The following is a 14,893-nucleotide window of genomic DNA, read 5'->3' on the forward strand; positions in this document are numbered from 1 at the left end:
CTACAATTAAGCACACAGCAAAACGATGCCTTAATAAGGCTAATTCAATTAGTCCCAGACTCCGCCTACATGTTCTATTTTTATTTCTCCTCTATTTTACACAGAGGAGAACACTGAAAGAAAATAGAAAGTCTCTCCCTCTTAATCAATTGGGCACTCATGCTACAACGACCAGGCGCACTTGGGGGACGGTAGACGCATTGTCCAATAGCAAGTTGGCTGCAAGCGATTCACCCTTTTTGTTCTGAAATTATGCAATGCAAACTTTTGCTTGTGAAACAGAACCATGCTCAAACTGGCATTAGTACTATAAGGCAAGCACTATAACGCAAACCAGGAATGAGAAAGAAGGCTGGATGTCATGGGTAGGCAAACTAAGGCCCAGGGGCCGGATCCGGCCCAATCAACTTCTAAATCTGGTCCATGCACACCCCGTGGAGATTAGAAAGTGTTTTCAGAAATATTTCAAAAAATTATACACTCAAGGGCCGCAGGATGAGGTTGAGATTAAACAATTTTTGGGAAAAAATGGACTTAAAAAACTGTCACAAGAAAATAGATCACTCCTGAACAGCAAAATAACACGACAAGAGATCGAACAAGCCATTCAGAACATGAAACTGGGCAAATCTCCAGGGCCAGATGGCCTGACCTCCAAGTATTATAAGACATTAAGAGACTATTTGATACAACCATTGATGGAGGTCAGCAATGAAATTATGGAGGGAAAGAAGGCGCCGGAATCGTGGAAGGAAGCTTTTATCACATTGATACCAAAATCAGAAACTGAAAAGACACAACTCAAGAACTATCGTCCCCTTTTAAATGTGGATTACAAAATATTTGCTGACGTTTTGGCAAGCAGACTTAAAAGAGTTTTAAATGAAGTAATTCATAACGATCAGGCAGGCTTTCTCCCAGGTAGACACATGTTTGCTAACACAAGGAACATTATTGACATTTTAGAACTTTTGCAAACAGACATAAATACAAAAGCAGTGTTAATTTTTATAGATGCGGAGAAGGCCTTTGATAATATCTCTTGGAAATTTATGAAGGGAAATCTAAAAGAAATGGGAGTGGGACGGGGTTTTGAGAATGGAATTGATGCAATATATTCAGAACAAAAGGCAAAACTGATAGTTAACAATGTGGTTACAGAAGAGTTTAATATTGAAAAAGGAACACGACAAGGCTGCCCGATTTCCCCTCTGTTATTTATTTCGGTTCTGGAGGTGCTCTTGAATATGATCAGAGGGGACCGGTTGGTGCAAGGGATTCAGGTCGGAGCGAAACAATATAAACTTAAAGCTTTTGCAGATGACCTAGTTTTGACCTAGTACGAAAAGAGTATTGCAATTGATTCAAGACTTTGGTCGGGTGGCGGGATTTAAACTAAATAAACAGAAAACTAAGGTGCTGGGGAAAAATTTGACAGACATAGAGTCAGAACGGTTTCAGAGAGAAACAGAATTAACTATGGTAAAAAAAGTAAAGTACCTAGGGCTAAACATAACAGCAAAAAATCTGAGTCTATTTAAGGATAATTATGAAAAATGTTGGTCTGAAATTAAGAGAGACTTGGACAGTTGGACAAAATTGAAGCTTTCTTTGTTAGGCCGAATTGCTGCTATTAAGATGAATGTATTGACAAAGATGTTGTTTTTGTTTCAAACATTGCAAATTGTGGACAAGACGGAGTGCTTCCGGAAGTGGCAGAGAGATATTTCTAAATTTGTCTGGCAGGGCAAAAAGCCCAGAATTAAGTTTAAGATATTAACTGATGCGAAAGAAAGAGGGGGCTTTGCCCTGCCAGACTTAAAGCTGTACTATGAAGCCGCAGCTTTCTGCTGGCTAAAAGATTGGCTACTTCTCGAGGACACTGACGTACTGGATCTGGAAGGTTTTAACAATGCTTTTGGTTGGCATGCATACCTATGGTATGACAAAGTTAAGATCAATAAGGCCTTTAAAAACCATATTGTCAGGAAAGCAGTATTCAACGTCTGGACAAAATACAAAGGACATTGGGCATAACATTATGTTTGAGGACTGGGAAAGGTTATGGACCACTGGGCTGAACTTCACCGCATGTAATGCTCTGAAGGAAAATGTAATGAAAATGATATACAGATGGTACATGACCCCAGTTAAACTTGCCAAAATATACCATTTGTCTGATAATAAATGTTGGAAATGTAAAGAAAATGAAGGAACATTCTTTCACCTCTGGTGGACTTGCCCTAAAGTGAAGGCCTTCTGGGAAATGATATATAATGAGTTGAAAAAGGTATTTAAGTATACCTTCACTAAGAAACCAGAAGCCTTCCTCCTGGGTATTGTCGGCCAGAAGGTGTTAAAGAAGGACCGAACATTTTTTATGTATGCAACAACGGCAGCAAGGATACTCATCGCTAAGAACTGGAAAACTCATTGGCATGCATACTTATGGTATGACAAGGTTAAGATCAATAAGGCCTTTAAGAACCATATTGTTAGGAAAGCAGTATTTAATGTCTGGACAAAATACAAAGACTTATTGGAAAACAAGACTCCGAGGTGGCTTTCGCCTCTGGAAGCTAAGGCCCGAAAAAGACCCAATATGGAGGCCAAATGGCCAAAATATTGGGAAATATTAGAAAAAGATGGAGACAATTGGAAATTGCAGAGTTTGGAGAAAATGAAGGATAAAGTGCGAGACTTGTTACATTACGCTCAGATTAAAGAAGTTTTCAAAAATGATAAAAAGTTAGGGTTCCAGGTGGAGAAATCGAAGCTAGAAACAGAATTGTTAGAACCAAAGACTAAGGTACTATCTAGAATGTATAACTTGCTGTTAAAATGGAATACACAAGACGAAATGGTTAAATCGGCTATGATAAAGTGGGCACAGGACATTGGGTATAACATTATGTTTGAGGATTGGGAAAGGTTGTGGACCACTGGGCTGAACTTCACCGCATGTAATGCTCTGAAGGAAAATGTAATGAAAATGATATATAGATGGTACATGACCCCAGTTAAACTTGCCAAAATATACCATTCGTCTGATAATAAATGTTGGAAATGTAAAGAAAATGAAGGAACATTCTTTCACCTCTGGTGGACATGCCCTAAGGTGAAGGCCTTCTGGGAAATGATATATAATGAACTGAAAAAGGTATTTAAATATACCTTCACTAAGAAACCAGAGGCCTTCCTTCTGGGCATTGTCGGCCAGAAGGTGCTAAAGAAGGATCGAACATTTTTTATGTATGCAACAACGGCAGCAAGGATACTCATTGCTAAAAACTGGAAAACTCAAGATCTACCCACGCTGGAAGAGTGGCAGATGCAGCTGATGGACTATATGCAACTGGCCGAGATGACTGGCAGAATCCGAGACCTGGGAGAAGAGAGGATTGAGGAAGATTGGAAGAAATTTAAGATGTATTTACAAAAATATTGTAATTTGGTTGAATGTTAAGAAGGATGCTAGATTATAAAAAAATTGGCCACCACTAAATTAGATTTGAATTTGATGATAAGTGAGATTAAAGAAAACATAAATTTTTTTGGAGAATTGCTAGATTATATTTAAATGAGTGGATATAAGATCGTAAACAAGTCGATAATTTGCTTGGAAAAACCTTTTAACGATGTAAATGGGAGCGGGAGACGTGAGGGAGTCCAAAGAAATGATGAAACTACGTTGTGTTAAAAATAAGATTGTTTATTATTTGGTATTTGTATTCAAAAATCTTAATAAAAATTATATATATATATATATATATATATATATATATATATATATATATATATATAAAAGAACTGGAAAACTCAAGATCTACCCACACTGGAAGAGTGGCAGATGCAGCTGATGGACTATATGCAATTGGCGGAGATGACTGGCAGAATCCGAGACCTGGGAGAAGAAAGGATTGAAGAAGATTGGAAGAAATTTAAGATTTATTTACAAAAATATTGTAATTTGGTTGAATGTTAAGAAGGATGCTTGATCATAAAATAATTGACCACCACTAAATTAGACTGGAATTTGATGATAAGTGAGATTAAGGAAAACATAAACCTTTTGGAGAATTGTTAGATTATATTTAAATGAGTGGAAATAAGATTGTAAACAAGATGATAATTTGCTTGAAAAATTTTTTCAACGATGTAAGTGGGAGCAGGAGACGTGAGGAAGTCCAAAGAAGTTATGAGATTTTGTTATGATATATAAAAAATAAATAAATCTGGTCCATGCACGGTCTGGGAATCAGCATGTTTCTACATGAGTAGAATGTGTGCTTTTATTTAAAATGTATCTCTGGGTTATTTGTGGGGCATAGGAATTCGTTCATTTCCCCCAAAAAAGTATAGTCCGGCCCCCCACAAGGCCCCCTGCTCAAAAAGTTTGCTGACCCTTGCTGTATGCAGACCATCATATGCATCCCTTATAGGCCTAAGTGGCATGCATTCCTGTCACCCAAATTCCTTATGGTGTTATTTTAATCTCATAGGATCTACTAAAAAGCAGCAGCAGTAGCCAGGGAATCATGGCCCAGAACTGGGAAGCAAACCAGATCCTAAAACCCTCAACTATCTCCAGCAGAAGGAGGGGAAACTGACTGGCTTTACGGAGGAACCTGCCTCCTGGTAGACCGAACCCATCGCCAATATCTGAACTCACAACATAGGTAAGCACCAAACCCCTTGAAGATGACAGATGAAGAACCTGCCATTGGGTCCAGTCCAATGCCATCTACCCCAACTGGCAACTGTCTTCGAGGTCTCTCTCTTTCCCAGTCTGGTCAGCTTTTCTGCTAAAGACCCCAAGAACTGACTTTTTGCATGCAAACCATGTATTCTAAGCTATGATCCCTCCCCCAAACACTTAGCATTTATCATCATCCCCATACAGCAGCCCTGGGCAGGTTGTGATATCTGAACTCAGGACCTCAGTTCTCTCTGCAAGAGATAGTGTACCTGCTCAGGGCTTTCCTTTAGGTGAGGTAGGATTTGAATCTGGGTCTTCCATGTCTTATTAGCCACTGCTCCACAACAAGCAAAATCAACCCAGTTCCATGTTCAGTTTTGGTACAAAGTCTCCCATCTGTGCCACATTCATCCCTCTTTTGCTCTACTAATAGCAATATAATAATAATAATAAATTTTATTTATACCCCGCCCTCCACAGCCAAGGGGTGGCTAACAAGCTCAGGGTGGCTAACAAGCAATAAGCAATAATAAAAACAAGTTGAATGAATACAACTTAAAAACAAGATTAATATACTACCTTGGCAGGTTGCAGCATTTTTATGTGCAGCTATTTTAAGAAGCTGCCCCTGCCAGAATTGAGTATTATTATTTCTTAATATACGGTACATTTTTATTAGTTTTTACATATATTTTCCAAACAGAACATATCATCTCATCTCATGCAACATTTTGGCTATTTTAGCCTGAGACTTCCATCAACCACGTCTAATGATTTTCAAACCTCATCTCTTAATCTTACATTTGTTATCCTAACTATTACTTCTAATAACCCATAGCTTAAAATCCAGTCTCATAAATCTTTTCTGCAATATTTCATATAGTTCTTCTAGAACTATATGAAATATTGACTATTCTTCACAACTACTGAAGGTATAGAGACGCCTGCTCTCCTTTAATCTGGTCCTCTTCGCTGTTTGATGGGCTAAATCACTCCTACTAAACTAGCAAAAATGTATAGAACTGCTACAAACACGTGTTGGAAGTGTAAAGAGAAGGAAGGCACCTTCTTTCATATGTGGTGGACGTGCAAGATCACTAAAGCATTCTGGGAAATAATTTAAAATGAATTAAAAAAAAAACATTTAAAATAACCTTTTGTGAAAATACCAGAAGCCTTTTGGTTAGGAATTTTAGGTGCAGAAATACCAAAGGAGCAGAAAATACTATTTATGTATGCAACAACAGCTGCGAGGTTACTTTTGGCCTAGAGATGGAAGGAAGACAAAGTCCCTACCAGAGAAGAATGGCTGATAAAGATGATGGACTATGCTAAAATCGCAAAAATGACTGGGAAGATCAAAAATCAAGAAGACAACCAATTTAATAAAGAATGGGGGATATTTATAAGTTACCTTAAAGAACACCGTAAACAATTAAAAACATTGGCAGGATTTTAAGAACACTTGTAACGTAACAAGAACTGTGATAAAAATGAAAGTTAACTGATAAATGGAGAACATTATACAACACAGATGAAAAAAGACTTACAATGGAACCCAGGGAGGGGCAAAGGGAAGCCCAAAGATTCAGGGAATCTTATAAGTGTATGATTATGATTTTCATTTGAATGTTAATCTTAATTGTAAAATGGAATTAAAAAAAAAATCACATCTAGAGAGTCAAATACAAAACTTCAACCGCAGCAAGTCAAAGTGAGCCGCTCCGTATATTTCACTCTTTCGTTTAGCTAAATAAAAGGACAATTAAGTAACACCACTAACAGAAACAAAACTGACGGGCAACTCAAAGCCGAGTTTGCAAGTGAGCAGCTCATTCCCTTAAGGAAGACATGCTCTACTTATAGAGACAGCCCTCCAGGGGATAAGAGGAACATTTATGCCTGCTTCTCACTAAATCAGGTTTTTAATTCACTTGTGGCTACGCATAAGTTAGAACTGTTACTTTAAATAGCCGAGAACGCCTGCAGCTAGAGACCCTAGTCAAACGCTTGCCTCAGGTTAAACTTTTAATTTTAATCTTGCATCCCAGCGTCCTCAGCTTTCTAGTTATCCTCTACAATCCTTGCAAAACGTTTGATGGATAATGTAGACGGTGGAACTATCATGATGCCATTCAAGACGCTGGAACTTTATTGGCACAAACAACTGCTTTTGCTTATGCTTTTTTACTCACCAGCAGGTGAGTTCCAAGACCACGTCGTACGTTTGCCTCTTAACAAGGCATCACATTTTTTAAAAAAGCTTATTTGTAGCTTGTAAAGGTAAAGAGACCCCTGACCATTAGGTCCAGTCGTGACCAACTCTGGGGTTGCAGCACTCATCTCGCTTTATTGGCCGAGGGAGCCGGCGTACAGCTTCTGGGTCATGTGGCCAGCATGACTAAGCCGCATCTGGCGAACCAGAGCAGCGTACGGAAACGCCGTTTACCTTCCCGCCGGAGCAGTACCTATTTATCTACTTGCACTTTGACGTGCTTTCGAACTGCTAGGTTGGCAGAAGCAGGGACCGAGCAACGGGAGCTTACTCCGTCGCGGGGATTCGAACCGCTGACCTTCTGATCAGCGAGTCCTAGGCTCTGTGGTTTAACCCACAGCTTTTAGTGACCACCAATTCCCAAAGCAGTTACAGGCAAGTTACAGGCAGGCTTGCCATGAAATCCTTCAACTTGCCCATGCTTTGAGGACGATGGGCAGACCTATGCAGCTTGTGTGTGTTTTGCTGGAGGGAACAAGAAAAACCAAAATCAAGACGAGGATTTCCTTGTTCCTTAGGAGGTGTTACGGCTACAGTGAGGATGTGTTGAGGAGCGATGGCCCTTATCCTTTGTCCAAAGCAAGGATCTCAAGCCAAAGGGACTTGGAGCAGGTTTGAGGATCAACAGAAACCAGGAACTTGCCGGAGCAATGGAGAAATTTCTGGAACAACAATGGGATATCAGCTTCGCCCAAGGCATGATAGATAACAGCAACAACCGGGGGAAAGAAAGGCATAACATCTTACAAGGACAGGAAGAAACACCACGGACAAGATAACTGCCACACAGAGGAAGAACAAGGATATAGTTTGAGTTCCTCACTTGTAGGATATAGTTTGAGTTCCTCACTTGTAGTTTTAAAAATCACTTAATGTGTCAACACGAACAGAAGTTATGAATACTGCAGTTGTTGTGTGAGGGATTATTATGATGACTGGAATGCAATGGAAATTTTGGAACACAGAAATAAAGCAAATAATCAAGCCATCAATTCTAGCTCATGGGGGTGGGCACCTTATCTAAATCATATAATTTGGTATTTGAATTATTGGTATTACAATTATTGGTATTAATAATTGCATTATCACTTGGCATTGCTATAATGAGGCTATTATTGGGATATAATTGAAAACTAATAAAAATTATTCTAAAAGAAAAAAGAAACCAGGAACTTGCCCTGTCCCAAAGCCCTTTTAAGAGGCAAGCATACAAACTGGGGCTCATGAGAGGCAAAACCCATTTAAAGATTAAATGAGACCGTGCATGCTTAGTCTGCTGTCGCTGCTGTGCAGAATTACTGACCTGCTCTGATTTCTGGTGGAAAATGGCCGACATGTCCAATAAGGTACTCCGCTCATCCAGTGCTGCAGCAAACGCTTTCCATTCCTGCTCCAACTGGCTAGCAATCTGCTTGATTTGCTGCGAGGCATAGTGACCGGATTCCACCAAACGGTTGGCTACAGACATGATGCGGTTTATGTTTACATACACATTCTGGAAAGAGAGGAAACAAAACACATTAGACAAGAATGCCAGGCATACCGCAGACCTCTCTGAGAAAGCAAGAGTCTATTGTGTTGCAAGCCAGCTTTTCGCTCATATCCTTATGCCGTGATAACCAGGGCCGTGCGCATTTTGTGTAAGTTCAGAATTCAGTATCCTGAATTTGACATCCTCAGAAAGTCTGAACATCCATTATTATTATTATTATTATTTTAAAAAGCAAGCGAGTAGGCTGGAAGGATGCTAAATACTCGTATGGTGCAATATTCAGAGCTTACACGGGCAATATTAAATCTAAACTTTCATTAAACGCAAAGTAATTAGAACAGAGGAAAACATGGCTTCCTGCTGCTCCCTAGCTACCCACTCAACCACAACGGTTGTCACCTTGGCACAAAATTCCCCACCCCCCATGCTGCCTTCCCAAAGCCGGATAAATTAGGTACCATGCTTTGGGAAGGTGGCGCGAGGCTTTGGCAGGGTCCTAGAGCCCTCCCATCTCCTTCCCAAGAAGAAGAAGAAGAAGAGTTTGGATTTGATACCCCGCTTTATCACTACCCTAAGGTAGTGATCTCACAATCTCCTTTCCCTTCCTCCCCCACAACAAACACTCTGTGAGGTGAGTGAGGCTGAGAGACTTCAGAGAAGTGTGACGAGCCCAAGGTCACCCAGCGAACCCGGTTCACCAGATTACAAGTCCACTGCTCTTAACCACTACACCACATTGGCTCCCAAAGTTGGGCAAGCACTAAATAGACTTTGGGAAGCAGGGAGGACTCTGGGATACTGTCAGAGCCACCACAACTCCTTTCCAAAGCCCGGCGAGGCACAAGGGCTGCGGAGAATGGGGGCATCAAATGGGCAGCAACCCCTCATGAGAACTATTCTTCAGAGAACACCATGGACCAAGATTGCAGGCCAGCCTTCCACAAACTTGTGCTTTCTAGGTGTTTTGGAGAGCAACTCCTATCAGCTCCAGCCAGCAAGGGCACTAGGTTGGGGAAGGTTTTTTTCTAGCCATTAGGCATACCACAAGACAGCCCCTCTTAACTCCAAGGCTTCTGGCAGAATTCACAGCTTCCTATATTCCCTTTTAAAAACAGGAAGAAAGGGGTGTGTGCACTTAGCAGGTAAACAGCATTCGCTATTCCATCAGGGACAAAATGCAACTGACTGCTCACAATTTCAGCACCCCCTGTTGTTTTCTGGAAAGCAACAGCGAAATGCCATCGTGCTTTCTCCAAGCCCTTTGCCGCGACATGTTTTCAAAGCAGGGCGGAAAAATGAGCACCTCTCTCTCAAGCAAAAGCCTACTTTTATTTGATCAAGTAAAGCACATTGCAGAAACAGCAAAATCACCCTGTACCTTGGACTGATCTCATTTACACAGATTTCCATTAACACTGTGACTTTTGTTTGCTGCGGCCTCAAACGGAACTTTGGGAGGGCTTAAAAACAGCTTATTAAATCAGCCTGACGGGTTTGTGAATTAAAAGGGAATATTAGAAGTTTTTTTTAAAAAGAAAAAGAAACCTTAAGCCTTCAGAAGGTCTGGGAGGGACTGTAACAGGGCTCAGGGAGAACTACTTACTGCCTATTCTTGGACTGTTTTTTAAAAAAACCTTATCTGACCTCATTGCTTCATGCTGTATTCAAATAAGATTGCTAGGATGTGAGATTTTACCGTAGCATTTCCATTCAAATCCAAGGAGGCTATCAACTATTGGCCACAACAACACCTTATAGACCGATACTATATAAACGCACCATTATACAAAGCAAAGGAGCCCCATTTTTCAAATAATAATAAGTTCATCAAGGACTGGACTAAATTTGTAAATTATTTAAAAGACAATTGTAGTCAATCAAACACGTTGGTAGGATTGCAAGAAGCTTTGTAAGGAAATGTATAAAAATCACTGCAGGGAAGAATAAGAAAATATGATGCTTTGATGTTTTTGATTTGAAAGCAATGGTTAAGTAGTGAAAATGCAGAAATTTGAAATGAAAGATAGAAAATCATAAGGAAGGTTTGAAGGAAGTCATGGCCCTAAAAAGCCAAATTGTATAATGTAAGAGGAGAGATTGTAATGGAAAGCATTATTGTAAAGTTAATAAAAAGGATATGGCCAAAAAGGAGTCCCATTTTCAGGGCTTTCTGCACAGAACTTCCTCCTCACTCTCAGGGCAGAGTTGCATCCCAGACTACTAGGTACCCACTGGGTCATTTTCAATGCCTCACTCTTTCAATTGTGCCACCTGTGCAAGCATTCCTGTTTGCCAGATGACATGTTCCTCCCACTGCTCTGCATGCTGTTCTGGGGGATTCTCCTGCCACCCACTGAGACCCAATTTCAGGGGCTGCACCAGGTGTGTGTGTGTATGTGTGTGTGACCAGGGGGTGGGGGGAAGCTTCACTGCGTAAGTGAAAGTCCTTGAGCAGCGCTTCTGCTGATAGGACTGGTTAACTGAATCCAAGTGCGCAGCCTGGGAGATGATGATGATGATGATGATGATGATGATTTATAACCCGCCCATCTGGCTGAGTTTCCGCAGCCACTCTGGGCGGCTCCCAATCAAATGTTAAAAAGAATACAGCCTTAAATATTAAAAACTTCCCTAAACAGGGCTGCCTTCAGATGTCTTTTAAAGAGAAGATAGAGGGCATTCCACAGGGCGGGCGCCAGTACCGAGAAGGCCCTCTGTCTAGTTCCCTGTAACCTCACTTCTCGCAGTGAGGGAATTGCCAGAAGGCCCTTGAAGCTGCACCTCAGTGTCCGGGCTGAACGATGGGGGTGGAGATGCTCCTTCAGGTATACTGGACCCGAGGCCGTTTAGGGCTTTAAAGGTCAGCACCAACACTTTGAATTGTGCTCAGAAACGTACTGGGAGCCAATGCAGATCTCTCAGGACCGGTGTTATGTGGTCCAGGCGGCCACTCTCAATCACCAGTCTAGCTGTCGCATTCTGGATTAGTTGCAGTTTCCGGGTCACCTTCAAAGGTAGCCCCACGTAGAGCGCATTGCAGTAGTCCAAGCGGCAGATAACTAGAGATAACCACTCTGGCGAGACAGTCCGCAGGCAGGTAGGGTCTCAGCCTGTGTACCAGATGGAGCTGGTAGACAGCCGCCCTGGACACTGAATTAACCTGCACCTCCATGGACAGCTGTGAGTCCAAAATGACTCCCAGGCTGCGCACCTGGTCCTTCAGGGGCACCGTTACCCCATTCAGGACTAGGGAGTCCCCCACACCCGCCTCCCCCTATCCCCCCAAAACAGTACTTCTGTCTTGTCAGGAGTCAACTTCAATCTGTTAACCGCCATCCATCCTCCAACCACTTCCAGGCACTCAAACAGGACATTCACTGCCTTCACTGGTTCACAGATAGTTCACTATGGCCTGCTGGACTGATGAATACTCCTGCTCTGCGATTTGTTAGTGACAACATTTCTGGGCAAGTGACCGCTTGGCCCCTCTATTCACTCGACTCCTGAGGGCTGAATGTCAAGCCAGAAACACAAGCAGAATGCTCGGCTTTTGCATAACTCTCACCTAGAACGAACTCTTCAGACATGTCAGCATTTGTTTCCATCTCAATCTCAATCCCTATCCTCAGCTTAGGGTGTCCAAAATGCTAATTAACTTCAGTAATTAGTGCCTTTTGATAAAAGGCAAGCCCATGCAGGACTCTGCAACGAACTGCTATCATTAAGACGTTAGAAAACGATGTCAAAATAGGCCACATTCGAATCCCTAATCTGAAACCAAAAGCAATGCAAGCAAGGACAAACCCAAACCACAAAAGCTTTAGCAAATCCTAGCTTACTGGTATATTAGTTCATTTCAAACTGTTTTTTAGAACTGCCAATGTTCTTCTATCAGTGCTGCCCCCTGTTCAAACATGGATCAAATTAGGATTGGTTTCGTTTTATCCATGTAACACTGTCATGCGCCTTCTCAGGGTGTGTGTGTGTTTGTGTGTCTGTGTGTGATGTAGTTGTCCCCATTCTCTTGAGTGCAAACAAAACTCCATCAGGCTCTAATTTACCTACCCTCATTTAAAAATGACAGCCTGGACCACGGTTCCTGAAAGCTGAGCTGTTTCAGCGGAGTTTCGCAACTTACGGAATTATTACTATTAGCTAATCTATCGCTGCACAGCCATTTACAATCCCTGTGGCAAAAGCACACATACACAGGAATGAGGCCTCCAACTTTCGCTGAATTTGGAAGGAGTCCATATACGTTATAATCTGGCTACTTCTATGCAGCATGACTCACTAGCCATGGGCAAAACTCCCTAGTCCTCATGCCATAATGTACAAAGTTATTTCTCTCTCAGTTTACTCCCTGCCTCCACTGAATAAGAAGATTACAGGCCCTCTGGGTAGGGGGACCTGTTCACATGTCGCTTGCAAGTTGCTACCATGGCAGCTGTAATAGTTCTGCAAAACCCGAAGCAACTATGTTGTTCTCAGTCTGTCTTCCTCCCTTCTCTTCTCCTACCTTGTTTATTTAGATTGGATTCTGTTCTTTCCTCTCCAGCACACTGCATACGGACAGGGCCAGCACCTGGGGTCAGACTTTCATGAGTCTCTGCACTGTGAAATACAAGATGTTTGCCAAATACAAAGTGCCGTTGCAAGTTCCAATATTCTTACCATACAGTTCATAGCAAAATGATTGTGCTGTGTCTGGAGCTCCATGGCATGAGGGTGGCTGGCTCCAATCTCTGTGTAGCTGTTCAGAAACAGGCCTTTGTTGTGTGTGATCCAGTCAAACATCTAAAAGAAAACAGGAATTAATGCTCATCACAGGACAGGGCACCAGGTTAAACAACAACAACAACAACATATTTTGCATGTTTACAAGCAAAGACTTTCCAAATTAGCAAAGCTTTAAGCACAGAGTTCTGCCAGCCGGGCTTGTAAATAACCAATTCCCTAGTCCCCTGTGGTGAGGAAGAACTGCCCCCAGGCAACCAGCTGGGAGAAGCTTTTGCAAAGAAATGAGTCGGCTCTTTCGACATGCCCCAAATGGTAAATGATAGGAGTGACTAGTGAAGCAAGTAGACATTGTTTGGACTACTAGTAATGTCCATTATGTACCCATTTGCAAAGCACAAGTAAAAACAGAGAAACACTATGAAGAAGGCCATATTATTTGGTGGATACCTAACTTGTGAGAGCACCACACTCCTCAACTTGCTCAACAATGGACTAAAACAACAGGGGCAAGCATTAGGGTGGGCCTTATGGGTGTCTATCCTGTTCCAACATTTCAAATTCTCTGGTTTGAAAGGGAGCAAACATGCGCTCCCCAAGGGCTCCACAAAACTGGGAAGAAATGCCATTATCACAACTGAGGGTTAGGACAGGGTCCAAAGGATTCTTAATAAACTGGAAAATTGGGCTGAAAACTGAGTGAAAGAAGAGATTAATGTAAAACAAAAACAAGAAACCTACAGCTAAAAGAGAGGCAGGGAGAAGAACATTAAACAAATGCACAGTGACCTAGAGTAAGATGGCCAGTTATGCAGGAATACTACCAACAAACACTAGGTTAACTCAGGATAATAGCAGCAGCAGCAGCAGGAGTCATCAGAACTATTCGAAAAGCAAAGGAGGCCTCAGTTGCACTGGACATCACATTTCTAAGACATCTCAGAGGCCAGCACAGAAATAAATGTCGTAAGGACTGCGAGGCAACTGAGTACATTGAAAGGGCCACAACAAGTAATTGCTAATGAATACAGTATGAAAGTTCACACGGACCACCCGGAACTGCAGTAGTTAAAGTACAGCGGGAATGCTACATCCAGTTGTCTGCATTTTGAGATACGGAGGAAAGACAAGCTGCAATATAAAAAGGACCGGTCACAGCACGTCCATTTACTAGTTTTGCAGCTGAGATGACAGACCAGCGTACATCAAACCGAGCATGGCTACAGCTGTCAGTCTTGCCTCTTCCGACATGCTTCGGACGGGCTGTCTGCTCTGGGCTTTTTAAGAAAGTGTCCATGCAAGTTGTCGTCTTGCTAGAAAACAAGATTATGTAGAGGGTTGGAGGGGGGGCAGAAGAGGGGTTTCTTGGCGACATCACAAGGGTTAGCCAACCAGCTTGTTTTTCAATGTCTGGTCCATAGAATCATAGAATCATAGAGTTGGAAGAGACCACAAGGGCCATCGAGTCCAACCCCCTGCCAAGCAGGAAACAACATCAGAGCACTCCTGACATATGGTTGTCAAGCCTCTGCTTAAAGACCTCCAAAGAAGGAGACTCCACCACACTCCTTGGCAGCAAATTCCACTGTCGAACACCTCTTACTGTCAGGAAGTTCTTCCTAATGTTTAGGTGGAATCTTCTTTCTTGTAGTTTGGATCCATTGCTCCGTGTCCGCTTCTCTGGAGCAGC

General features: G+C 42.0%; 1 protein-coding gene across 8 annotated transcripts in view; it reads right to left on the minus strand.

Annotated features, from left to right (window-relative positions):
• The window catches only part of TRIO (trio Rho guanine nucleotide exchange factor), a 268,477-nt gene that overhangs the window by 156,462 nt on the left and 97,122 nt on the right, over nt 1–14,893 (minus strand). For all 8 annotated transcript variants that reach the window (XM_081872947.1, XM_081872950.1, XM_081872949.1 and 5 more), the window contains exons 6-7: nt 13,141–13,263; nt 8,278–8,469 (exon numbers count right to left, since the gene is read on the minus strand). In XM_081872947.1, coding sequence (XP_081729073.1) covers nt 8,278–8,469; nt 13,141–13,263 — 315 coding nt within the window. The remainder of the gene's footprint in view (nt 1–8,277; nt 8,470–13,140; nt 13,264–14,893) is intronic.

The sequence above is a fragment of the Podarcis erhardii genome, assembly GCF_964252035.2.
Source record: "Podarcis erhardii genome assembly, chromosome: 8".
Classification (NCBI taxonomy): Eukaryota; Metazoa; Chordata; class Lepidosauria; order Squamata; family Lacertidae; genus Podarcis; species Podarcis erhardii.